This window comes from Papio anubis, chromosome 10, assembly GCF_008728515.1.
Source record: "Papio anubis isolate 15944 chromosome 10, Panubis1.0, whole genome shotgun sequence".
Classification (NCBI taxonomy): domain Eukaryota; kingdom Metazoa; phylum Chordata; class Mammalia; order Primates; family Cercopithecidae; genus Papio; species Papio anubis.
This window is the reverse complement of record NC_044985.1, coordinates 87,203,991-87,231,904: the sequence shown is the minus strand read 5'-3', so window position 1 is coordinate 87,231,904 and position 27,914 is coordinate 87,203,991. Positions and strand designations below refer to the sequence as shown.

Below are 27,914 nucleotides of genomic sequence, written 5' to 3'. Positions count from 1 at the left end.
AGAAGACAATTTTCCATAGGTCTCTGCACTCATGTGAGCAGAAGTACTGACTACCTTTATTCCAGACCATCTTTTCCGAATGTTTATATCAAAAACAGTCTTAGAAGATACTAAGATAGCATATCCCTCTGGAGCAAAGGGCAGACATGTTCACAGACCAATATAAACGATTTAGGTTTCCTAAATTCAGGGTTCTTCCCTGTAATACAACCCTTGCATATACCAGTTATCACCTGGGCCTCTTCTTTTTTTTTTTTTTTTTTTTGAGACAGAGTCTAGCTCTGTCGCCCAGGCTGGAGCGCAGTGGCCAGATCTCAGCTCACTGCAAGGTCCGCCTCCTGGGTTCACGCCATTCTCCTGCCTCAGCCTCCCGAGTAGCTGGGACTACAGGCGCCCGCCACCTCGCCCGGCTAGTTTTTTGTATTTTTTTAGACGGGGTTTCACCGTGTTAGCCAGGATGGTCTCGATCTCCTGACCTCGTGATCCACCCGTCTCGGCCTCCCAAAGTGCTGGGATTACAGGCTTGAGCCACCGCGCCCGGCCCACCTGGGCCTCTTCTTATCACAATATGTGAACTGGGGCCTTGGGAACCAGTACAGTGCAAGAAAATGCTAATATGCTGGCTATTATTGTTGTTGTAATAAAGTCCTATGCCTCTCACCTAGAAGTCTCACCTCTTTTGCCACAGCATCCATGAAACTCCCTAGCTAACCTGTTAACTTCCAGATACGGTAAAAATTCAGTCCCTTTGAAGCTCTCAACAACTGATAGATTACTGATAAGCTTCAGTATGTTCATATTAGATTCATACATCCAGGGGAGAGTTTAGAGATGAACTAAAGATAGATTCATAGGTAACTAAGCAAGTCAAAAAATGAATTATTAGTGCCAAGGAAAAGAAAAAATTTGTTTAAGAAGTCTAACTGGCTGGGCGCAGTGGCTCACACCTGTAATCCCAGCACTTTGGAAGGCTGAGGCGGGAAGATCACTTGAGCTCAGGAGTTTGAGACTAGCCTGGGCAACATGGTGAAACCCTGTCTCTATAAAAAATACAAAAATTTGCAGGGAGTGGAGGAGCACGCCTGTAGTCCCAGCTATTTGGAGGCCAAGGTGGGAGGTTGGCTTGAGCCCGGGAGGTGGAGATTGCAGTGAGCTGAGATTGCGCCACTGCACTCTAGCCTGGGTGACAGAGCCAAACCTTGTCTCAAAATTAAATAAATAAATAAAATATAATCACAATCCACTCTATGCTTCAGCTGTGATTACTTACATAGATATAACGGATACAATGAATAAATCTAAAAGTTGCTAAATCTACATGTTAAGAAGACAGGAAGAAATATAAGAAAGCTAAGTTACCATTTCTCATAGTAAAAATGTCTGAATCTCAAAAAATAGCAACATGGGCATATCACATGGACATATGGAGATGAATACCAGAAGAAACAGATAAGAGTTTAAAGTACTTCTGGGCCTCACATGGTGGCTCACACCTGTAATCCCAACACTTTAGGAGGCCAAGGTGGACTGATCACTTGAGGCCAAAAGTTCGAGACTAGCCTAGCCAACAGGGAAAACCCCATCTCTACTAAAAATATGAAAACATTAGCCAGGTGTGGTGGCACATGCCTGTAGTCCTAGTTACTCTGGAGGTTGAGGCAGGAGAATCACTTGAACCTGGGAGGCAGAGGTTGCTGTGTGTGAAGACCATGCCACTGCACTCCAGTCTGGGCGACAGAGTGAGACTCTGTCTCGAAAAATAAATAAATGCATAAATGAAGTGTGTCTGGACAGAAGGAAATTAGAGGTAAAAGGGGTACTCATTTTTTGGTTTTTATTGGATATCTAATAAAACTGCAATGTTGAAAATAATCATATCTATTAGATATGGTAGTCACTAGCCACACGTGGCTATGGAGCACTTGAATGGTAGCTAGTGGAAATGCAAAATGGAATTTTAGACATAATTTTAATTCAAGTTTAAGTCACCATAAAAGATCAATATACAAAATCAACTGTATTTTTATATGATAATTGTAATCTGAAAAAAAATTACAAATTCCATTCACAATAGAAAAAGAATAAAATATTTACTAATAAATTTAGAAACAGAAGTACAGTCATGCATCACTTAACAGGGATATACATTCTGAGAAATGCGTCATTAGGCAATTCTGTCACATCACAGAGTAAACTTCGCAAATCTAGATGAAAGAGCATACTACACACCTAGGCTATATGGTATAGCCTACTGCTCCTACACGACAAACCTGTACAGCATGTTACCATACGGAATACTGTAGAGAATTTTAACATAATGGTAAGCATCTGAATATCTCAACCTAGAGAAGGTACAGTAACAACACAGCATAACAGATAAAAAATGGTATACCTGCATAGGGCACTTACCATGAATGCAGCTTGCAGGACTAGAAGATGTCTGGGTAATAGGAGGGCCTAGGACATTACTGTACAGTACTGTAGAGTTTAAAAACACTGTGGACTTATGCTACACTAAATTTATTTCTTAAATTTTCTCTCTTCAATAATAAATTAACCTTTACTGTAATTTTTACTTTATAAACTTTTGACTCTTGTAATAACAAATACATTATGCAGCTGTACAAAATTTTTTTCTTTATATCCTTATTTTCTCTTTTTTCTATTTTTAATTTTTTTTTCTTTTTTAACTATTTTTGTTAAAAACTGAGACACACACATATTAACCTAACCCTACACAGGGACAGGATCATCAATATCACAGTCTTCCACCTCCACATCTTGTCCCACTGGAAGGTCATCACGGGCAATAACACATATGAAGCTGTCATCTCCTCTGATAACAATGCCTTCATCTGGAATCCTCCTGAAGGACTGCCTGAGGCTCTTTTACAGTTAACTTTTTTTTTTAATAACTAGGAGTAAACTCTAAAATAAAAAGTATAATATCGTAAATACATATACCAGTAATCATCTTTATTATTATCACTGTAACCTTGAACTGCTGAACTCAAGCAGTCCTTCCATCTCAGGCTCCCAAAAAGCTGGGATTATAGGAATGTGGCAGCACCACACACAGCCTGGATAATCAGCTGCTACATCTATATGTGTATCTGTATACCAGTACCACAGTGTCTTTATTATTGTACTTTCATAGTTTTAAAATTGTGATGTGTGTGTCTTCTGCTTTTGTTCTTCTATAAAGACTAGTAGCGAAGTAGGTTTGTTTACACCAGAATCACCACAAACACGAGAGTAATGCATTGTGCTACAACATTAGGATGGCTACCATGTCACTAGGTGTTAGGAATTTTTCAGCTCTGTTATAATCTCATGGGACCACCATCATATATGCTGACCATCATTGACCAAAACATCATTATGCTGCACATGACTGTACGAGACTGAAACACTGAAAACTGGCTGGGTGCAGTAGTTCATTCCTGTAATCCCAGCACTTGGGGAGGCCACAGTCAGAGGACTGCTTGAGGCCAGGAGTTTGGGACCAGCCTGAGCAATGAAGTGAGATGCTGGTTCTACAAAAAATACAAAAATCAGCCGTGCACAGTAGCACACACCCGTAGTCCCAGAAAACTGGGAGACAGAGGCAGGATGATCACTTGAGCACAGGAGTTCAAGGCTGCAGTGAGCTATGATCACACCACTGCATTCCAGCCTGCATGACATACCAAGACCCCATCTCTAAAGGGAAAAAAAAAAACTAAACACTGAAAACTACAAAACATCATTGAAATAAACTTTAAGAAGATGTAAATGAAAAGACATCACGTTCATGGATCAGAAAAGTTACTATCATTAAGATAGCTCCCCAAGTTTATCTACAGATTCAATACAATTACTGTCAAAATCCCAGCTGCCTTTGTGGCAGAAATTAACAAATGATCCTAAAATTTATATGGAAATTCAGGGGCTATAGAATAGCCAAAATAATCCTGAAATAGAAGAACAAAGGTAGAAGATACATACTCACAATTTTAAAACTATAAAAGTACAGTAAATAAAAACACTGTAGTACTAGCATACAGAAAGGCATATAAATCAATGGAATTCAGAGTCCAGAAATAAAACTATACATTTATGGGTAATTTTTGACAAAGATGCCAAAACAATTCAACGAGGGAAAGAAAAGACTTTTAAACAAACGGTGTTGGGACAACTGGTTAGTGACATGCAAGAGAGTAAATATGAACCCCTAACTTTACAACATATGCAAAAATTAATTCAAATGGATCAAAGATCTAAAGGTAAGAGCTAAAACTGGCCAGGCACGGTGGCTCACGCTTATAATCCCAGCACTTTGGGAGGCCGAGGCGGGCAGATCATGAGGTCAGAAGATCGAGACTATCCTGGCTAACACGGTGAAACCCTGTCTCTACTAAAAATACACACACACAAAAAAGTAGATGGGCATGGTGGCAGGCGCCTGTAGTCCGAGGCAGGAGAATGGTGTGAACCCGGGAGGCGGAGCTTGCAGTGAGCCGAGATCGTGCCGCTGCACTCCAGCCTGAGTGACGGAGCCAGACTCCATCTCAAAAAAAAAAAAAGAGTTAAACTATAAAACTCCTAGGAGAAAATCTTCAGACTCTGGATTAGGCAATAGTTTCTTAGAAATAACACCTAAAAGTATGCATACACACACACACACGCACACAAAACACACAACAAAAACAAAGGAAAGTCTGGGCACAGTGGCTCACGCCTGTAATCCGAGCACTTTGGGAGGCCGAGGCAGGTGGATCACCTGAGGTCAGGAGTTCGAGACCAGCCTGACCAACGTGGTGAAAACCTGTCTTTACTAAAAATACAAAAATTAGCCAGGCGTGATGGCGTGTGCCTGTAATCTCAGCTACTCACGAGGCTGAGGAAGGAGAATCGCTTGAACCTGGGAGGCGGAGGTTGCAGTGAGCAAAGATCGCACCATTGCACTCCAGCCTGGGCAACAAGAGTAAAACTCCGCCTCAAAAAAAAAAAAAAGGATATCACTGGAAAAAATGGCAAAATGTTAATGGAGACTTGAGGATTAGACAGTGGAAATATATCAATAGTATTTCCTGATTGTTATGACTATTTTGGAGTCATAAGGGTCAGCAGCCTCAGTCAGGAGGCTAAGGCAGAAGAATCACTAGAACCCAGGAGGTAGAGGCTGCAATAAGCCGAGATCACATCATTGCACTCCAGCCTAGACAACGGGAGTGAAACCCTGTCTCAAAACAAAAAAAAACCTTCAGCAAGGTTCAAGGGGCTTTGCACTATTTTTAAAAATTTTTTTAATTAAAAATAAAAGAAATTTTGGGTGATAATGATGTGTAAATTCATCCATTGTAATGATGTACCACTCTAAAGAAGGATATTAATAATGGAGGGGGGTATACATATGTGACAGGAGGAAGAAAATACATGAGAAATCTCTGTATTTTCTCCTCAATTTCACAATGTAAACTTAAAACTGCTCTAAAAAGTAAAGCCTATTTTAAAAAACAAAAGATAAAATAAACTCCTCATTTCACTCAGGTAGGGTGATAATTACATTATTGCTGAATATTTTTAATTGAGGGAAAATTTCCGTTAACCATCATTAAATTTTGGCTTATAAATCTACTTTTAATTATCCTGTCAACATATAACATATAATTGACCATATGAAAAAGAACTCTTTCATAGCTGCTTCATGTAAAAGGGCTTGTATATAAATTATGCATGTTTTCCACCATTGCATCTTAAGCTAACTACCTCCTGCATCCTTCATACCAATTAGAACGATCACTGAGTTTTGAAAAACTCTTCATGTTTAATGTGGGAACTACTACTCACTAAGAATAAATAAACTTTAAAATACTAAGCTGAACCTTTATTACATTTATTTTCACATAAAATATTATTATTTTGAGACAGAGTCTCACTCTGTCCCCCAGGCTACGGTGCAGTGGCATGATCTCTGCTCACTGCAACCTTCGCCACCTGGGTTCAAGCAATTCTCCTGCCTGAGCCTCCCCAGTAGCTGGGATTACAGACACCCGCCACCATGCCCAGCTAATTTTTGTATTTTTAGTAGAGACGGGGGTTCACCACGTTGGCCAAGCTGGTCTCAAACTCCTGACCTCAAGTGATCCACCCACCTCACCCTCCCAAAGTGCCAGGATTACAGGCATGAGCCACCTGCGCCCGGCCCAAATCATTTTTTTTCATGTTTATATTTATCACCTGGTTAATGATCAAATCCTAAATATCTAGAAAGCATCCAAACTGCAGGATTCTGAAAATATTACAAAAGGTTAATCCTATATGTAAATGTTCCTGAAACAACTGCCAGGCCTTAGACAAACTGCCAAACCAAAAAGCCATTACCAAGACCCAACAACTAAACAAGCAACTACAATTTCCTAGTTGGAAACCTAAGTGTCATAACAGTTATGTGTTGTATAATAGACAGTTTGCCTGTGCAGAATAAACCTAAAGTATTATAAAAATATCATTTCAATCCTTATATCATTTCTATTCCCTGTTCTCTAAAACAGAAACTATTTTGTTATCTCTTCTCTCAGCTGCCCAGAAAGGCTTGGCGCACGTGGCGGAGATTGATAAACATCTGTCAAATTGAACCATGAGTTTCTGCTGCACATTTTCCTTGGGTGGTCATCATGCCATTTACTACATACTACGGTTATTCGTGTCATGGTCCTATGTCCATTATGGGATTACAAGGCTAGAAGTATCTTCAGAACAAAAATCAAAAGTTTATCGATTTCTTTCTAAATTCCTATGCCACCAGAAATTTCATACAAAAGAACAAAAGATTAGTTGAAAACCAGTGCACCTTTATCTATTAACAAAACTTGCATAAACTGGGAGTCGGGATATATTCCTTCCCATTTTCAGATGGAAAAATAGAGCAAAAAATGAGTTACACAACTCACTTCTATGGTGTGACCAGAGACCAAATCCATCACTTCCTTGCTTTCTATATGATGACTCATTACCCTGTTAGAGACACGCAATGGCTCCAATAAAACCAACTACAACACAAAAAAGTACCTGATACACATGTTAGGGCAATCATCGTAGCTTAATAGCTTAGTTTCAAACTCTATTATATGAAACTCACACAAGAATACAAAGTCCTTCCTAAATAAGGAAAAACTACACAAAATTAAAACAAATTCAAGTTCATAAGAAATGAATGGGCCGGGCGCGGTGGCTCAAGCCTGTAATCCCAGCACTTTGGGAGGCCAAGGCGGGTGGATCACGAGGTCAGGAGATCGAGACCATCCTGGCTAACATGGTGAAACCCCGTCTCTACTAAAAAATACAAAAAACTAGCCGGGCGAGGTGGCGGGCGCCTGTAGTCCCAGCTACTCGGAGGCTGAGGCGGGAGAATGGCGTGAACCCGGGAGGCGGAGCTTGCAGTGAGCCGAATTGCGCCATCGCACTCCAGCCTGGGCGACACAGCGAGACTCCGTCTCAAAAAAAAAAAAAAAAAAAAAGAAATGAATGTTTGAATAAATTTTAAAATGCATTATAGCACATGAAGTGGGGCAGCAAAAACAAGGGCCTAGATTTAAGGTCTACTGGGTCCATTTTAACAGCTAGCACTGCAAGAATATAAGATAAAATAAAAGAATGACATTTTATCATACATACCCTCCTTTGGCCACGGGTTTATTATTTTGTCCCTGCTCTCTTTTTCCTCTTTCCCTCAAAGTATTTAATTCACTTCCCTTAAATAAATTAATTTGTTTCCCTCAAAGACAAGATGTTAACTAAAAGACAACAGAAACATGGAATGAGGAAGAGAACAGCACAAGTTGACACCCCCTAGAGTTAAATGTGGTGGGGGAAAAAGAGTTAATTCAACTCAGTGGACTATAAGGAAGAGCTAAAAGCTATAAGAATTATGACAAGGGAAAATGTGTAACTCCAGTAACGGATAAACCCAAAACACACACCAGTATTTCTCAAATTCTCACCTTCCTTCTCATAGCTGATGTGTTCATTTGGGCAGTAATATGGTATCATACACACTGGTGATACACATGCTTATTAGTCCCATATATTCCCAAGCTGCAGAAATATTTTCCTCTAATATACAAAAAAAAAAACCAAAACAGTCTTTTGTGGTTGTTAGCAAAAACCTGAAAAATATACCAAAAACCAAAATAGTATCTGGTAGACCTATCTGGTTTGCACATATGCAACACTAAACTTTTCAAAGATTTAAATAGTTGGGAAAGCACTTACTATTCTAAAATCTCATTTGGATTCAATATAGAATTACAAGCAATTTTCTTTTTTCTTTATTTTTTTTTTTTTATTTTTAGTAGAGACGAGGTTTCACCATGTTGTCCAGGCTAGTCTCGAACTCCTGACCTCAGGTGATTTGTCCGCCTCGGCTTCCCAAAGTGCTGGGATTACAGGCGTTGAGCCACCGTGCCCAGCCAGAAGCAAATTTTTGTCGAAAGCAAAACTCATCTGATCAAAAAAGAAAATACTGTCGGGCACAGTGCCTCATACCTGTAACCCCAGCACTTTGAGAAGCCAAGGCCAGCGGATCACTAGAGGTAAGGAGTTTGAAACCAGCCTGGCCAACGTGGTGAAATCCCATCTCTACTAAAAATACAAAAATTAGGGCCGGACACGGTGGCTCACGCCTGCAATGCCAGCACTCTGGGAGGCCGAGGTGGGTGGATCACCTGAGGTCAGGAGTTTGAGACCAGACTGGCCAAGATGGTGAAACCCCATCTCTACTAAAAATACCAAATTAGCCAAGCATGGTGGCGAGCGCTGGTAGTCCCAGCAACTCCGGAGGCTGAGGCAGGAGAATCGCTTGAACCCAGGAGGAGGAGAACTGCAGTGAGCTAAGACTGTGTCCAGAATTGGTTCCTTCTAGTGGGTTCTCGGTCTCCCTGACCTCAACAATGAAGCCGCAGACCCTCGCAGTGAATGTTACAGTTCTTGAAGATGGTGTGTCCCGAGTTTGTTCCTTCAGATGTTCAGAGGTGTCTGCAATTTCTTCCTTCCGGTGGGTTTGTGGTCTCGCTTGACTTCAGGGTGAAGCTGCAGACCAGACCTTCACAGTGAGTGTTACAGCGAGTGTTACAGCTCTTAAAGGGTGGCGCCTCTGGAATTGTTTATTCCTCCCGGTGGGTTCCTGGTCTCGCTGGCTTCAGGAGTGAAACTGCAGACCTTCACGGTGAGTGTTACACCTCAAAAACGTAGTGCAGACCCAAAGAGTGAACAGCAGCAAGATTTATCACGGAAGAGCTAAGAAGGCATCCTCCACAGCGTGGAATGGGACCCCAGTGGGTTGCCACTGCTAGCTCCGGTGGCCAGCTTTTATTCCCTTATTTGGCCCTGCCCACTTCCTGCTGATTGGTCCATTTTACAGAGCACTGATTGGTCCATTTTACAGAGTGCTGATTGGTACATTTACAGACCTTTAGCTAGACACAGAGTGCTGATTGGTGCATTCACAAACCTTTAGCAGACACAGAGCGCAGATTGGTGTGTTTACAATCGTTTAGCTAGACAGAGTAAGTTCTCCAAGTCCCCACCCGACCCAGAAGCCCTGCTGGCTTCACCTCTAAAAATCACGCCATTGCACTCCAGCCTGGGCAATAACAGTGAAAATTCATCTCAAAAAAAAAAAAAAAAAAAAATGCAAAAATTAGCCAGGTGTGGCGGCAGTCCCCTGTAATCACGGCTACTCAGGAGGCTAAGGCACAAGAATCACTTGAACCCAGGAGGCAGAGGTTGCAGTGAGACGTGATCGCGCCACTGCACTCCAACCTGGGCAACAGAGCGAGAGACTCTGTCTCAAAAAAAAAGGAAAAATATATATATTTATTTAAAAATTAAATTGTTCTTGATTATTTTCATCAGGAAATACACCATTAGTACTTTAAAGCAATTACTGGCATTGTTGGGGTTTTATTATTAAAGATTGTTTCCTTTCTATGAATAATATTAATGGCCTATAGTATTTTCTTATAATTGTAAGATGATACAACTTAAGCTGCTCAATAAGACTGTCTCTAAACAAAGTTTAAGCACAAAGGTTTACCATGGAGTAAGAACCAAATGGAAATATATAAATGAATAGTAACATCTGACATTTCAAGCACTATCAAGGGTCACTGCAGCCTCTGTGCTCACTGCAGCCTCCACCCCCTGAGCTCAAGGAATCCTCCCATCTCAGCCTCCCAAGGAGCTGGCACACCATCACACACCTCTATATCCAGCTAATTTCTATAATTTTTGTAGAGATGGGGTCTCTCGTCTTTTTGCCGAGGGTAGTCTCAAACTCCTGGGCTCAAGCAATCCTCCCACCTCAGCCTCCCAAAGTGCTGAGATTAGAGGTGTGAGCCACCACATACACCAAGAAACAGTGCTTTAACTAACTTGGACAAAAACTGTTACTTTTGGAAAGGCAGAAAGGGCACCTGATTAGTGGCCAAAGAGGACATGATTTAATTAACATATTTTTGTCAGAAGAGCCTATATGCAAATAACATCAAATAGTATTAAACCAATCTCAATTAATCAGAGAGTTTTAAATCTACTTCTAAAAACATGTTTTTAAACCTCATTAGTAACTCTGAAGGGCTGGGCACAGTGGCTCACACCTGTAATCTCAACACTTTGGGAGGCCCAGGCAGAAGGATGTCTTTGAGGTCACGAGTTGGAGATCAGCCTGGGCAATCCCATCTCTATTTCAAAAATAAAGAAATAAATAGCCCTAGAAATTCGGTCTTTAATCACTCATTTCAAAAGAACGAAAAAAACCTCAAATATAATGCCTTGTCATTACATGCACATGTTTGTACCACAAACTAACCTGCTCACATTAATTTTTTTGTTTTGTTTTTTGAGACACAGTCTCGCTCTGTCCTCCAGGCTAGAGTGCAGTCCCGCAATCTCAGCTAACTGCAACCTCTGCTTCCCGGGTTTAAGCAATTCTCCTGCCTCAGCCTCCCGAGTAGCTGGGACTACAGGTGTGTGCCACCACATCCAGCTAATTTTTGTATTTTTAGTAGAGACAAGGTTTCACCACATTGGCCAGGCTGGTCTCAAACTCCTGACCTCAGGTGATCCGCCTGCCTCGGCCTGCCGCTTGCTTTTAGTTTTGGCCGGAGGCTCCACTTCCCAATATGCAGGCTGTAATACTCTACAGGAAATAAAGCTCTCCTTTTTCTTCTTCCACAGATCTCATGGTCTTTTGTTAACGGTATAGACTATTATTTACACATGAATAAAATTCATAATTATTCATGTTAATACATTATAAACAAATGCATGATTAAAAAACTAGAAATAATATAAATTTCATGTCAATAAATTTAAACTTCTTTTCTCTCAAAAATAGTGAGATGTGTGTGTATATGTGTGTGTATAAGCATTATATCAAGCCAAGCAATTTAAATTTTTTTTTGTCAGCCTAGACTGCTCTTCTAGATTCAGAATAAAAGGTTTTAAAGGAGATTAGTCAGGCATGGTGGCACGCACCTGCAATCCCAGCAGTAGTACTAGAGAGGCTGAGGCAGGAGGAGTGCCTGAGACCAGAAGGCAGAGGCTGCAGTGAGCTGAGATCACGCCACTGCACTCCAGCCTGAATGACAGAGTGAGACCTTGTCTCAAAAATAAATAAATAAATAAATAAATAATTAAATAAATAAAAGGTTTTGAGGGAGACAAGGAATCACTATTTAAGCACTATCTCCTGGCAGAAGACTTTGGTACTACATATTGAAAGAAGCTGGCATCCCTTGTTGGCTTCCCCTATTCAACTTTGTTTCGTAGGTTCCTAACAACCTATCTCCTTGCCTTTATTCAAAGTCTTCAACAGATAAGTGGGTAAGGCCACATAATAGCAAGAAAAACAAAAAAATAGTCCCATATTATATGCAATTCAACTTCATTAATTCAAAATTTACAACAAAGACTCTTCATAGAAATCAAAATGGTAACAGAACTAGACTTGGTCCATGAGTTACTTACCACTGACCTCACAGAATGGAAAGATGCTCAATAAAGATTTTTGAATGACCAGGAAGGAAAAATACATATAATAAAATAAATGGTATGAGTCATAAGTTCATTTTACTCAACAAAAATTTATTGAACACTAAGAAATGAGGACATAACAAGCAAAAAAAAAAAAATGAACATAATTCCTCTCTTCACAGAATTTTAGTTTAGCAGAGTCAGAGGTAAACTTGAGTTGACTCATCTAATTTGTTATAATAGGAATATCTCCCTTGCTTACACCTCCCAGGAAGCTGTAGATCAATTCAGACATTTGATGATCTTCCATTATCAACTAAGTCCTGCACTAAGTAACTGTAAATAAACTGTTTAATTCTAAAGCACCAACCATATGTGGAATATTAGTGTCAATTCTGTTGGCCATATCTACATTAAATATTCTGGACAAATAAAAAGTATTTGCCAACTTTCATTTTCCAGAGCATAAATCTATCAACTCTTCAAATTTGCAAAACTAAGTTTTTGTTTTGTTTTGTTTTGTTTTTTGAGATGGAGCCGCACTCTGTTGCCTAGGCTGGAATGCAGTAGTGCAAACTAGGCTCACTGCAACCTCTCGGGTTCAAGCGACTCTTGTGCCTCAGCCTCCCGAGGCACTACAGGTGCACACCAACATGCCCGGATAAATTTTTTTGTTTTTAGTAGAGATGGGGTTTCACCATGTTGGCCAGGCTGGTCTCAAACTCCTGAGCTCAGGCAATCTGCCTACCTCAGCCTCCCAAAGTGCTAGGATTACAGGAGTGAGCCATTGTGCCTGGCCCAAAACTAATTTATTTCACTGCCCTCAGACATTTTCTAATAATTACTAGAAAAGATCTAATTTGCTCATTTAGCAAATATTTACGGAGTGCCTATTTTGTGCCAGGCACTGTTCCAGGTAGTGGAAATGAGTAAGAGACAAAAATCTCTGCCCTCACTTACCAGGGAGGGAAAACACACAAATAAGTAAGATACACTGTATGTTAAAAGAAAATATGTAGGGGTAAAAAAAGCATGGAAAGATAAGTATAAGCAAGGGGAGAGTGAGCAAGTGGCAGGAGTATGTTATAATTTTACACAGAGTAACCAAGAAGGGGTCACCAAGAATGTGATGTATCAGCAAAAGCTTGAAGTAAAAGAACCAATCATGTAACTATCTTGGAGTAGAGTACTCCTGGCAGAGGGCATAACAAGTACAAAGTAAAAAGACCCCGAGGCAGAAGTATGCCTGGTATGTTCAAGAAAAGGAAGCCAAAGTGGCTGAAGTTGAGTGAACAAAGAAGGGTACGGGAGTATAACAGGAGATGATGTCAAGGCTAGATGCTGATCGCTTGTGGCTTGTAGGCAATATTGTTTGGTTTTGCTTCAGTTTGCTTTGGGTTTTTTTTTTTTTTTTTTCCCCAGCTTTACTGAGGTATAACTGACAAAAACTGTATATATTTAAAGTGTACAACATGATGACATGATACACATATAAACTGTAAAATAGTTATCACAATCAAGATAATCATTTCTTGATTATCTTTGGTGGGGGCGGGGAGTGGGAACACTTAAAATCTACCCTTGACCAGGCAAATAGTAGCTCACACCTATAATCCCAGCACTTTGGGAGGCCAAGGTGGGTGGATGGGTAGAGCCCAGGAGTTCGAGACCAGCCTAGGCAACAGGGCGAAACCCTGTCTCTACAAAAATTAGCAATGTGTGGTGGTACACGCACGTAGTCCCAGCTACTCGGAAGGCTGAGGTGGGAGGATCACTTGAACCTGGGGAAGTGAGGCTGCAGTGAGCCGTGATCATGCCACTGCACTCCAGCCTGGGTAACAGAAAAAGATCTTGTCTCAAAAAAAAAAAAAAACACACACACACACATATATGTACACACTGACTGTCTTAGTAAATTTCAAGTATACAATATTATTAACTATAGTTACTACATAGTACATTACACCCCCAAAACACATTCATCCTATAACACAAACTTGTGCCCTGTGCCCAACATCTCCCCATTTCTCCCCACCTCCCAATGGCCCCTGGCAAACACCATTCTATTCTCTGCTTCATTCTATGGGTTCAACTTTTTAGATTCCTCATATAAGTGAAATCATACGGTATTTGTCTCTCTGTGCCTGGCTTATTTCACTTACCATAATGTTCTCCAGGTTCATCCATGTTGTCACAAATAGTAGGGTTTCCTTCTTTTTATGGCTGAATAATATTCTATTATATATGCAGTTGACCCTTGAACTGTGTGGTCCAATATACACAGATTATTTTCAACCAAATACGGTATTCATCCACATATACAGATGGATGGATGACTTTTCATATACACGCGTTCCACAGGGGTGACTGCAGGATTTGAGTACATGCAGATTTGGGTATGCTTGGGGATCCTAGAACCAATGGCCCATGTAGACTGAGGGAAAACCGTGCATACAGTACACATTTTCTTCATCCATTCATCCACTGACACTTAGGTTGTTTCCATATATTAGCTACCATGAATAATGCTGAAATAAACATGGGTGTGCAGACGTCTCTCTGAGATAATGATTTCATTCCCTAGGGATATATACCCAGAAGTGGGATATATGTTTGTCCTATTTTTAATTTTAGGGAGAACTGGTTTTTCTTTTTTTTTTTTTGAGACGGAGTCTTGCTCTGTTGCCCAGGCTGGAGTGCAGTGGCATGATCTCGGCTCACTGCAACCTCTGCCTCCCAGGTTTAAGCAATTCTCCTGCTTCAGCCTTCGGAGTAGCTGGGTCTACAGACACTCGCCACCACACCCAGCTAATTTTTTTATTTTTAGGAGAGACAGGGTTTCACCATATTGGCCAGGCTGGTCTTCAACTCCTGACCTCAGGTGATCCACCAGCCTCGGCCTCCAAAAGTGCTGAATGACAGGCATGAGCCACCACGCCCCCGCTGGAACCAGTTTTTCAAAATGGCTGTTCCAATTTACATTCCCACTGAATACAAGGATTCTCTTTTCTCCACCTCCTTGCTATTAAGTTGTATCAGTCCTTTATATATATATATACACACACACACACACATATATATACACATACACAAACACACACACACATACTGGATATAAACCCTTTATCAGATAGATGTATGGTTTGCACATTTTCTCCCATTCCATACACTGTCTTTTCATTTTGTGTCCTTTGCTGTGCAGAAGCCTTTAAGTTTGATGTAGTCACTCTCATCTTTTCTTGCTTTTGTTGCCTGTGCTTTCGGTGTCATATTCATAAAAACCATTGCCAAGACCAGTATCAAGGAGCTTTTTCCCCTATGTTTTCTTCTAGGAGTGTATCAGTCCATTCTTATGATCATATGAAGGAATATCTAAGGCTGGGTAATTTATAAAGAAGAGGTTTAATCAGCTCTTGGTTCTGCAGGCTTTACACAAAGCATAGTGCTGGCATGTACTTCTGGTGAGGTGTAATCATGGCAGAAGTGGAGCCAGCATGTCACATGGTGGGGGGGCTCCCAGACTAATTTTAAACAACCAGTTCTCACGTGAAGCAAGCAAGAACTCACTTATCACCAAGGGGATGGTGCTACACCATCCATGAGGGATCTGCCCCCATAATTCAGTCATCTCCCACCAAGACCCACCTCCAACACTAGGAATCACATTTCAACAAGAGATCTGAAGGGAACAAACATCTGACCCATATCCAAGAGTTTTATAATTTCAGATCTTACATTTAAGTCTTTAATCCATTTCTAGCTAATTTGTGTGTGTAATATAACGATCCAATTTCATTCTTTTGCATGTGGATACAGTTCTCCCAAAGCCATTAACTGAATTATCCTTTCCCCATTGCGTACCTGGTGCCTTAATCAAAGCTTAGTTGACTGCACAGATGTGGGTACATTTCTGGGCTCTATTGTATTCCATTAGTCTACGTGTCTTTTATGCCAGTCACACCCTGCTGTGATTACTATAGCTTTTCTTGAGATAGAATTTCGCTCTGTTGCCCAGGATGGAGTGCAGTGACGTGATCTCAGCTCACTGCAACCTCCACCTCCTGGGTTCAAGCGATTCTCCCAACTCAGCCTCCTGAGTAGCTGGGACTACAGGCATGTGCCACCATGCCCAGCTAATTTTTGTATTTTTAGTAGAGATGAGGTTTCTCCACGCTGGCCATGCTGGTCTTGAACTCCTGACCTCAGGTGATGCGGCTGCCTCGGCCTCCCAAAGTGCTGGGATAACAGGCGTGAGCCACCATGCCTGGCCTAGAGCTCTGTAATATAGTTTGAAATCAGGAAGTATGATACCTCCAACTTTGTTCTTATTCAAGACTGCTTTGGCTATTCAAAGTCTTTTGTGGTTTCCTATGACTTTTAGGGTCTTTCTATTTTTGTGAAAAATACCACTGGAATACTGATAGAGAGTGCATTAAATCTATAGTTGGGTTTGTGTAGTATGGACATTTTAACAATATCAAATCTTCCAATTCATGAGCACAGGATATCTTTCCATTTATTTGCATCTTCTTCAATTACTCTCATAAATGTTTTTTAGTTTTTAGTGTACAAATCTTTCACCTCCTTGGTTAAATTTATTCCTAAGTATTCTATTCTTTCTGCTGCCGTTGTAAATGGAAATGTTTTCTTAATTTCTTTTTCAGATCGTTTGCAGTTAATATGTAGAAACACAACAGATTTTTGCATGTTGATCTTGTCTCCTACAACTTTACTAAATTTGTTAATTAGTTCTAACAGTTTTGGTGGAGTCTTTAGGGTTTTGTATACATAAGGGATCATGTCATTTGCAAACAAAGACAATTTAACTTCTTCCAATTTTGATGCCTTTTATTTATTTTTCTTTCCTACCTGGCTGGCTAGGATTTCTAGTATTTTGCAGTACTTGATTAAATAGAACTAGTGAAATTGGGCACCACTGTCTTATTCCTGATCTTAGAGGAAAAGGTTTCAACTTTTCATGCTTGAGTATGATGTTAGTTGTGGGCTTGTCATATATGGCCTTTGAGACATCACTAACAACAGAATAGCTAAAATTTTAAAACCTGACAAAACCAAATGCTGACAAAGACGAAGAACAACTGGATCTTTGCTGGTGGGAACGCAAATGGTACCATCGTTTTTGGAAAAGAGTTTGGCAATTTGTATAAAGCTAAACATACATTTACCATATGGTAATAATCCCACTATTAGATATTTATTGTCAAGGCAAAGAGAAGGCAGTGTGATAGACCTGCCCAAGTGCTTGTTAGGTTCAGAAAGCCTACCATTTACATAGAGAGCAGAAGGAATAGTAGTAAAAGGTACAGACCTTATGCAGAGCAATACCAAAACAAAAGGAGCCAGGTGACTACAACATAGATATGACACTCTGTTGCAGATGAGCCAATGCCATGCTGCAACTAAAAGTCTTACAGCCTGCAGCTACTACTTAAAAGGGTACAACAGACAGCCTCATCTCATCAGAACCAGGAGGTGATGAGGCACTGTTATCATGTACAGCTTCCTTGGCAGATGAAGAGATTGAGAAAGGGCTTCACATAAGGTCCTCACAAACTTCCCATAATCTCATATTCCAAGAGGATCACAAGGTGCTCTGCCAAGAGTCAGATCAGATGCAGTTCAAACGCTGCCTATGCAGCCTATGCAGATACATCCACTGTCACCAGGGTACAACAGTGGATCTGTTCCCTTAAATTTACCCAAAAGAGTGAAGACTTAGGTTGCACCAACACCTGTATACAAATATTTATAGCTATATTCACCACTGCCTAAAACTAGAAACATCCAGAAATCCATCAGTTGGTGAACGGATGAACAAATTATGATTCTTTCATACCACAGAATATTACTCAGTAGTAAGAAGGAACGAAGTACTGACAAAACACAGTAACACTGATGATTTTCAAACATATTAGGACTTCTAGTACCAAGAAGTCAAACACAAAAGGCTCTATACTATATAATGCCCTTTATATGGCATTCTGGAAAAGGCAAAAACTAGAGGGACAGAAAACATACCAGTGTTTACCAAAGGCTAGTAGTGGAGGGACAGGACTGACTACAGAGGATACAAGGAAAATTTTACATTGTGGTGGTTACATGACTATGTAAGTTTATCGTAATTCATAAACCTTTACACCTAAAAAGGGTGATTTGTTCCATATATGTATTAAACCTCAATAAACCTGACTTTAAAAATCAAATGAGAAAAAATTCATGTTGTAAATGATTCAACACAAAGCTGTTACATCATTCAAATTTTCTACAAAGTATATTACTTGTTTAAGAAAAAAGAGCAAAACTATGCTCTTTGCATGAACTCCGCAAATATGAAAAGTATTGTAAAACTTTACAGAACATTAATGTCACTCAAAAAATCAAATAGGAAAAAACTTGCAAGGTAAATTTACAGGTAATTATATCCTACTTATAAAATAATTCAAGGCCAGGCATGGCAGCTGACAGCTGTAATCCCAGCACTTTGGGAAGCCAACGCAGGAGAACTGCTTGAGCCCAGGTGTTCCAAGACCAACTGCTTGAGCCCAGGTGTTGCTATGCCTGAGCAACATAGTGAGATCCCACCTCTAACAACAACAAAAAAAAATTAGCTGGGCATGGTGGCATAAGACTGTAGTCCCAGCTACTTTGGGAGCTGAAGTGGGAGGACTGTTTGAGCTTGGGAGTGCAAGCTGCAGTGACCCATAATCGTGCTACTACACTCCAGCCTGAGTGACAGAGTGAGACCCTGTCTCAAAAAAAATAAAAATAAAGCAATAAAAATAATTCAGTGCATAGGCTCTTGAATATTCAAATCTGTATTTCTTACATTCAGCAACTATTTAATGAGTGGCTACTACATGTAGAACACCCTACGGCTAATGGGAAAATACAGAAATGTTTAATAAATGACTCCATTTTCTAGGACCTTTGTATCTGGAAGGAAACACAAAGTAAAAGAAAAATCCAAAATAGAATGGTGTCGCCCTACATGCTCCTTCATGAATCCAATCTATTAACCAATCCCATAAAAATTCAACCATAAGCTATCAAAAATCTACAACTAGGCCAGGCACAGTGGCTTACACAGTAATCCCAGCACTTTGGGGGGCTGAGGCAGGCGGATCACCTAAGGTCAGGAGTTTGAGACTAGCCTGGCCAATATGGTGAAACCCCGTCTCTACTAAAAATATAAAAATTAGCCAGGCATGGTGGCATGCACCTGTAATCCCAGCTACTCGGGAGGCTGAGACAGAAGAATTGCTTGAACCCAGGAGGTAGAGGTTGCAGTAAGCCAAGATCGTGCCACTGCACTCCAGCCTGGGTGACAGAGATTCTGTCTTAAAAAAAAAAATCTACAACTAGCCTAATGTAACTTTCAGAATATTCATAAGGTAGAGTCAAATGGTGTCTAGATTGGCTTTGTCTTCTCTATTGTTTTTTTCCCAGCATCTCTGGACAGTGAGTAGGGTGCTACAAAATGGATTTGGGGTGGGTGTAAGCAAATCACAGCATATTCATCCACCAAATACACTTCATCCACCAAAAGATTACTTTACACACACTGAAACTGCATACTATTAAATTCCCTGCATTTTAAAAGAAAAAGTAACACCAAAAGCACCTCATGCTCAAATATATGTCTACTACATATTTTACACATAAGTAAATCAATTTGGTTTATATACTATTCTCTGGGTGAGAAAAGGTGACTCTAAATAAAGTAAACCTATCATACATTCACACATTACCCATACCAAGGTAAGAAGAAAAAGTAAATGAGGCTGGGCACAATGGTTCACACCTGTAATCCCAGCACTGTGGAAGGCCGAGGCAGATTGATCACTTGAGATCAGGAATTTGAGACCAGCCTGGCCAACATGGAGAAACCCTGTCTCTACTAAAAATACAAAAATTAGCTGGGTGTGCTGACGCACACCTGTAATCCCAACTACTCAGGAGGCTAAGGCAGGAGAATTGCTTGAATCCAGGAGCTAGAGGTTGCAGTGAGCCAAATCACACCACTGCACTCTAACCTGGGTGAAGGAGTGAGGCTCCATCTCAAAAAAACAAAAAACAAAAAAGAAAAAGTAAACGAACAGTTTATTAATTAATTATTTTGGTAAAGAGCAATTTTGAACCAGGAAGTTCTTCAAGGAAGGGCGAAATGAGGTGAGACTGGATTCCTTGGATCAATAACGGGAATTATGAGGTCACTTAAGTTCATTGGACAAGAAAGTGTAGGAAGTGTACAAATGACAAAATGTTTAAAAGAGCAAGGGGCTCAAATATAAATTAGCCTGTTTTTGCTATCTTGTCAAAGGTCTTGAGGATGACTGATTTCTCACTGAAAATCTATTCACCAAATGTCTCTGCTGAGAGTTAGGGACTGATTTCTTCAGGAATGGTAAACCTTGATCAATTTCAAATGAGTTGAGTCATCTTAATCTATGGGGAATTCAGTCTCCCAAATTCTACTCAGTCTCCTTACTCTCAACTGACCTCTTTCTCCTTCATTCTAGGTATTTTCAGATTCTCCCATTTGCAAGAACATACAGAACTCGACTTATAAATACAACCAATCTCCTCCCAATATACTATATGACATCCATTTAAAAAGAAACTCAAGCCCAGCAACCTTAAAAGTTTCTTTTAAAGGTACAGAATATAGAACATAAACCCATTTCTACAAAAATATTGATATATAGTTGTGCATACAAAAAAGATTTAAAAGTATGAGTACCAGATATATATTCAAGATGATTGGGCAATTTTCCATTTCTTTCATAATATCTACTTGTATTCTCTAATAATTTTTCAACAATGAGCATGTATTCTAATTATTTTTATTAAATAAAAATTTTAAATCTTTATAGCATTTTAGTAATTACTTTTTATGAAACTGACTGATAATATCCCCTTGTAAACCTCTCATGAAGTTTTTAGTGAACTCTGGGAGTATCCACACTGATTAAGAGAAGAAAAGGAAAGCTACTACTATGTCTCCTATTGTTCAAATACATTTCAGGTAAAAACTTAAGGTAAATTCTTAATTTCTTCTCTTTTGAGTAAATCCATATTATGGGATGATTCTACTCTTAATCCAAACAATAAGATTTTACTGTGTATCTATGTGAACTGTCACTCACAAAAATCAGTAACTTTTATCTAACAAAAATGTACATATCAACAAGTTAGCTTTTCAGTTTTCAGGAAAGTAACAAATAGAGAGTTATTTCATCTACCAAAACAACTATATTATAATAAAATTCTTCTATTTGCAAAAACGCAGATTCCAAGTTAACCAAAACATTTTTAATTCCTGGACACCTTCAAACATATTAGGCATTATACCTGTAATTTTTTTTTTCTTCTTTTGAGACAGAGTCTTGCTCTGTCACCAGGCTGGAGTGCAATGGCATGATCTTGGCTCACTGCAACCTCTGCCTCCCAGGTTCAAGCGACTCTCCCACCTCAGCCTCCCAAGTAGCTGGGACTACAGGCACACGCCACCATACCCAGCTAATTTTTGTATTTTTAGTAGAGATGCAGTTTCACCATGTTGGCCAGGATGGTCTCGATCCCCTGATCTCGTGATCTGTCTGCCTCAGCCTCCCAAAGTGCTGAGATTACACGTGTGGGCCACCGTGCCCGGCCTAGATATGTATATTAATAAATGAAGAAAAGAAACACCGGTCTTACACGTATCTCAAAAAAAAGTCTCTACAAACTACTAAATCCTCTGTACAGGCAAAAAATAAAATCGATCTCATAAATATCAGCAAATTGTAGTAATACTTATCATATTTTAGAAAAAAATATTTTGACTATCCCATTTTCTAGAGGTTAGAATAATGAAACTGTCTAAATTTTTACTAAAGATGACTTTTAGGGGGCCAGGCGCAGTGGCTCACACCTCTAATCCTAGCACTTTGGGAGGCCGAGGCGGGTAGGTCATCTGAAGTCAGGAGTTTCAGACCAGCCTGGCCAACACGGTGAAACTCCATTTCTACTAAAAATACAAAAATGAGCTGGGTGTGCTGGCAAGCGCCTGTAATCCCAGCTACTCGGGAGGCTGAGGTAGGAGAATCACTTGAACCCTGGGGGCAGGGGCTGCAGTGAGCTGAGATCGTGCCACTGCACTCCAGCCTGGGCAACAAGAGCAAAACTCCATCTCAAAAAAAAAAAAAAAAATTTAGGTCGGGCATGGCAACTAACACAATCCCAGCATTTTGGGAGGCTGAGATGGGTGGATCACTTGAGATCAGGAGTTCATGACCAGCCTGGCCAACATGGTGAAACCCCATCTCTACTAAAAATACAAAAAGTATACAGGTGTGGTGGCATGCACCTATAATCCCAGCTATTCAGGAGGCTGAGGCACGAGGATCGCTTGATCCCTGGAGGCAGAGGTAGCAGGGAGCCAAAGTCGTGCCATTGCACTCTAGCCTGGGCAACAAGAGCAAAACTCCGTCGCAAAAAGAAAAGGAAAAAAACAGATTTTTAAACATCTTTTTGGAGACAGAGTCTCACTCTGTCATCCAAGCTGGAGTGCAATGGTGGGATCATGGCTCACTGCAGCCTCCACCTTCCAGGCTCAGGTGATCCTCCCATCTCAGCCTCCTGAGTATGTAGGACTACAAGCATGCTACCAGGCCCGGTTAGTTTTTGTTTTTGTTTTGTTTTGTTTTGTTTTTTGTAGAGAAGGGGTTTCGCCATGTTTCCCAGGCTGGTCTTGAACTCCTGGGCTTAAGCCATCCACTGGCCTTGGCCTCCTAACGTGCTGGGATTACAGGCATGAGCCACGGCTCCTGGCCTTAATTTCTAATGTTAACTGCATTAGTAACCTAGAAAACAGCTACTTACAACCCTGCTCTATTTGTAGATTTTGTGTGTGTGTGTGTGTGTGTATGTGTGTGTCTGTGTGTATGTGTGTTTCAATACAGGAACTATCTGATCACTCCTAATGCTGACGGTATTTCAGAAGGGTACTTTCCTAAGACACAAACAATTTAAACAGAGTACAATTATTTTCAGGACAACACAATTATTTCCCTTCCTTGGCTCAATTTTCATATAATCAACACTTAGAATGTTATTTACCTTAAATGTTTTGATGTTCCTAGGCATAAAACCAGTGACTTAAGAACACTGAGCCCAGGCATGATGGCTCATCCCTGTAATCCCAGCATTTTGGGAGGCTGAGGCAGGCAGATCACCTGAGGTCAGGAATTCAAGACCAGCCTGGCCAACACAGTAAAACCCCGTCTCTACCAAAAATACAAAAATTAGCTGGGTGTGGTGGTGCGCGCCTATATTCCCAGCTACTCGGGAGGCTGAGACAGAAGAATCACTTGAACCCAAGAGGCGGAGGTTGCAGTGAGCCGAGATCACACCACTGCACTCCAGCCTGGGCAACAGAGTGAGACTCTGTCTCAAAAAAAAACAAAACAAAACAAAACAAAACAAAACCAAAACACTGAACAAAAACACTTACTACATATGAAAAACAGATTTTTTTTCTACTTTATAGGCAAAAATTACATTTCCACACAATAAAATGAGTGTTGGGTTAGTTAACTCGAGCTAGTGGCTAAGACATGATGCTATAATAACGCTAAATTAGCCAGGCACGGTGGCTCACGCCTGTAATCCTAACACTTTGGGAGGCCGCGGTGGGTTGATCATCTGAGGCCAGGAGTTCCAGACCAGCCTGGCTAACATGGGGAAATCCCGTCTCTACTAAAAATACAAAAATTAGCCAAGCATGGTGGTGCATGCCTGTAGCTCCAGCTACTCGGGAAGCTGAGGCAGAAGAATCGCTTGAACCCAGGAGGCGGAGGTTGCAGTGAGCTGACATCGAGATCACACCACTACACTACAGCCTGGGTGACAGAGCGAGACTCTGTCTCAAAAAAAAAAAAAAAAGAGGCTAAATTGACCATTTGATCACTGATCCTGTGAATTAATTTTCATCTATTGCAGGGTCACAGGCAGCATCAAAACCCCTGCTAGTCAGTTCTTTAGTCACAAGGCGCTCAGCCAAATGTACAGCTGGATCAGCACAAATCCACTATCACCACGTTCTATTTATCAACTTTCCCAACAAATCATGTAAGAGCTATTATCCTGACAGAGTGTACCAATTATATACTCAAGGCATCCTAAAATAAACGATAATCTAAAAAGAAAAAGTGTAAAATCTACTTCAGATGCTAAATTGAAAAAATAAACTATTTTAGAATCTAAGTTCATTTCTAAAAAATATTAATCAATATTTATGTTTTAAATTTTAAAATGTCACCACACTAAATTTTGAGTCCCATTGCTAAAACAGATACTGATAGTAGTGACATTTTTCTCTTTTCAACTGCAGGAAATGTATATAATATTTAAAAAGACAACTGCTGCTCCCTTTAACCTTTCAGCTTTAATAATCCTTATCCTTTTACCTTTATATAGCAATTATAACTTAAGAGGAACTTGTCCCTTCAAATTACAACAAAAAACCATCTTGCAAAAGAGAGAGAAATCTGCTTCTTTTTTATTTCTTACTGGTAATAATTGCAATCCACTTTTCCACCCTCAATTTCTCTTCTGACCTGCAACTTTTTCCCCATAATATGCTGCACAAGGCAATGGAATTACCACTTCAGTCCTTTAGGTTTTGCCTCTACTAGAGTTTGTGAATTCCCTCAGAACAGCATTGCTTCCTCCAGTCCTCCTTGGTACCAGCAGTGCACTACAGAGCGTAAATTAACTACATGGTATTAATTTCCTCCAAGATCAGCCTCTCCTACTAACTAGACTATCAAACTCTGTAGACACTAGGTATGTACCATCCACCCCTCATACAGTTCTAGGCCATAAAAGACTTTCAATTTTAGAGAAACATTGAGCAACTGAACCTTTTTTTTTTTTTTTTTTTTTTTTTTTTTGAGACATAGTTTTACTCTTGTCGCCCAGGCCTGAACCTCTAAATCTTTTCTACCCCACTCATATCAGCAAAGTACCTTACAAGTGGACATTTGTATGTTTTTGTATTAACCTTGCCTACATTCCTTTCCTAGTAGCCATACTCAACTGCCTCTTTCGAGGGAACAGGTTTATACTGTGGTTCATTTTCAAATATAAATGTTGTCTACAAGATAATAGTATGTCTAATCAAACAAAATCTCACTTCCATGATCAACAATGTGGCCATTACAAAACTTATGAACCTATAAAATTGTAACACCAGTTTCTTAAAATTTACACTAAAACATGAAAATGCTTTCCTATACAGCTAACGTTAAGAAAGGTGCCTCACGCCTATAATCCCAGCACTTTGGAAGGCCGAGGTGGGTGGATCACTTGAGGTCAGGAGTACGAGACCAGTCTGGCCAACATGGTGAAACCCCATCTTTACTAAAAATACAAAAATTAGCCGGCTCTGGTGGCGGGCGCCTGTAGTCCCAGCTACTCGGGAAGCTGAAGCACGAGAATTTGCTCAAACCTAGGAGGCCGAGGTTTCAGTGAGTCGAGATCGGGCCACCGCACTCCAACCTGAGCTACAGATCGAGATTGTGTCTCAAAAATAAAAGAAAAAAGAAAGATCCCTGGAGAGATGGAGGTGGGAGCAGGGGGGAAAAAAAAAAAAAAAAAAAAAGGACTGTGAAGAAACAGTTTAACATACTGCTTCCATTTCCACCTTTATCCCAAGATAATTTAAATGGGAAAGAAAAAAAAATGGAGGCAGAATCCATAATTCAAAATAACCGTTAACAAAAAAGCAAAAGATGCTGGATTTTGCAAACTGCATTTTAACCTCCTATCCTTTCAAGTAATGTTTAAAGAAGGATTTTTCTTTAATCCACAGAATATTTTGCTTCATCCAGGAGCAGCTGGATCTCGTATCATCCAGTATCCCCCGCCTCCACACACACGCCGCTACCACTATAAGCCCCTGTGCCAAACGATCCATCACGGTAAAAAATAATAATTAAAAAAAAATTTTAAAAAACAGGAGGTTCATCTTCCCAATTCTAAGAAACAGTCATAGTCCGTCCTCTTCCCACCCCCAGGAAAATTGCCTATTCTAACGGGACCAGGAGGGAGGGGGGAGTCAGCTCACCATCCTTCTCCACAGGGAGAAAAATGGCATTAACTTCCAACAAGAGACTGCTGCTCTTCTACCGTATCCCCTTTAGAACATAAAATATTAAGAAAGGGTTTCTGAAGCATTCACAGGAACAGAAAACTGAAGCCTGAAGCACTTCACTCTGCAGCAAGATAGCCCCTTAAAAATCGTCCAGAATGTGGGGGATGGAGGTAACCCGTCAATACAAGCGACACCCCTACCCTAAGAGGGAGCAGGATTCCGTCAAACAGAAAATGCCACTCTCCGCCCCCTCTGCCATCCGGAACGCTGACCGGCGCGGAGTGCGGGGGCGGCCGAGGGCAGCAGCGGCGAGGAGGCGGGACGCGACACACGCACCGCGCCGAGGACTGCTTCACGGCTTTTAAAAAGGTTTTTAAAATGCAGTTTCTCCAGCCGGAGGATTCCCACCCATTCACCAGCCCCAGCCCTCACCCAGCTCCCCACCCCCATCGGGGACTCCGCCGGGCCGTGTCCCCGCGGCGGCCTCGGCCCCACACCCCGAGGCGCGCGGCCCCCCATGGGGGGGTCCCCTACGCGTCCCTCACCGCCCCCTGAGGCCCGACGCGCCCCAGCGGGGGATGCTCTCGCACCTGGATGTAGTTGTTCTCGCAGTAATCGGCCACCCGTTCCAGATTCGTGTAGCTGTCGAAGAGGGCCCGGCGGCCCCCCGGGATTTCCTCTTCCAGCAGCATCTGCAACTCCGCCATCTTCACATCCTCCTCCTCCTCCTCCTCCTCCTCACACAGCTCGCAGAGGGAACGGCGGCCGCAGCGCCAGAGAAACCCAGGACCGGGAGAGGAGGAGCGGTGGCGACGGCGGCGGTAACTCGGGAGGAGCGAGAAACAGCCCCAGCGCGCGACAGGGGAGGGGGCGACGGGGGCGGGGCGCGAGCCGACGGACTGCGAGGACGGTCACCGCGGCGACGGCCGGCCGGGCGCGCGCACGCGCGCTCCCCTTCCTCCGCCCCCGGGAGCCCGAAAAAGATTCCCACCCTCGCCCGCGCCGCCGGCCCCTCCCCCACTTCCGGCGTCTCCTAGCGACGGCGGGGGTAGGAGCCGGGATGCGCGCAGGAGGTGGTGGCGCAGTTAACCCTTCCGCCGCCCGCCCACCGCTAGAGCAACTCGAGAAGCCCCCACCTCCCGGCGTCCTTTGTTTGTCCGGCGGGAACGCACCACCCTGCTCTGCTGGCTTCCCGCCGGCTTCCTCCGGGACTCATCTCGGCTCTGTCCCCATGGAGGTTATCGGCCTGGGGAACTTCTCGAGTCTTTTCTCCCTCTGCCGCTGACGGGAGGCCGAAGGAGGGCACAGCCTCCACTCTTGGGATCTTCCTCTGTGAAAGATCACACTTCATCAGGGCAGGAATAAAACTCACAAACTTCCACGCAGCTTTCAGTGCCACCTGACTTCATTTTTCTTAAATTTGACCTCATCCTCTTTATTGCAGTGAATTGCAGTTTACTAACCCCAGCTTTCCTGCGCTCCTGCCTCTTTGCACTTCCCCCACTAACGCCGTTCTCCCCTGCCAGGTTAGCCCCTTTCTCTTGTGGTTTGCGGACCCCTGGGCCTCAGCTTTTTATGTTTGCCATTTCTATGAATCGCTTCCTCACCATCTTTTCTGTCATTTCTCTAATGCTATCAACTTCGCTGTCCTTTTTCCTATTCATGGATTCGGTATTTAAAATTTTGAAAACGATTTTGCTAGTAGTAATTGCCTTCTTCACAGGGCTGTTACATAGAT

General features: G+C 41.5%; 1 protein-coding gene across 20 annotated transcripts in view; it reads right to left on the bottom strand.

Moving 5' to 3' along the window:
- ABI2 (abl interactor 2) overlaps nt 1-27,165 on the bottom strand; it is a 116,185-nt gene extending 89,020 nt beyond the window's left edge. For all 20 annotated transcript variants that reach the window (XM_017946816.3, XM_017946820.3, XM_017946826.3 and 17 more), the window contains exon 1: nt 26,767-27,165. In XM_017946816.3, coding sequence (XP_017802305.1) covers nt 26,767-26,883 — 117 coding nt within the window. In that variant the 5' untranslated portion in view covers nt 26,884-27,165. The remainder of the gene's footprint in view (nt 1-26,766) is intronic.
- Nucleotides 27,166-27,914: the final 749 nt, after the last annotated feature.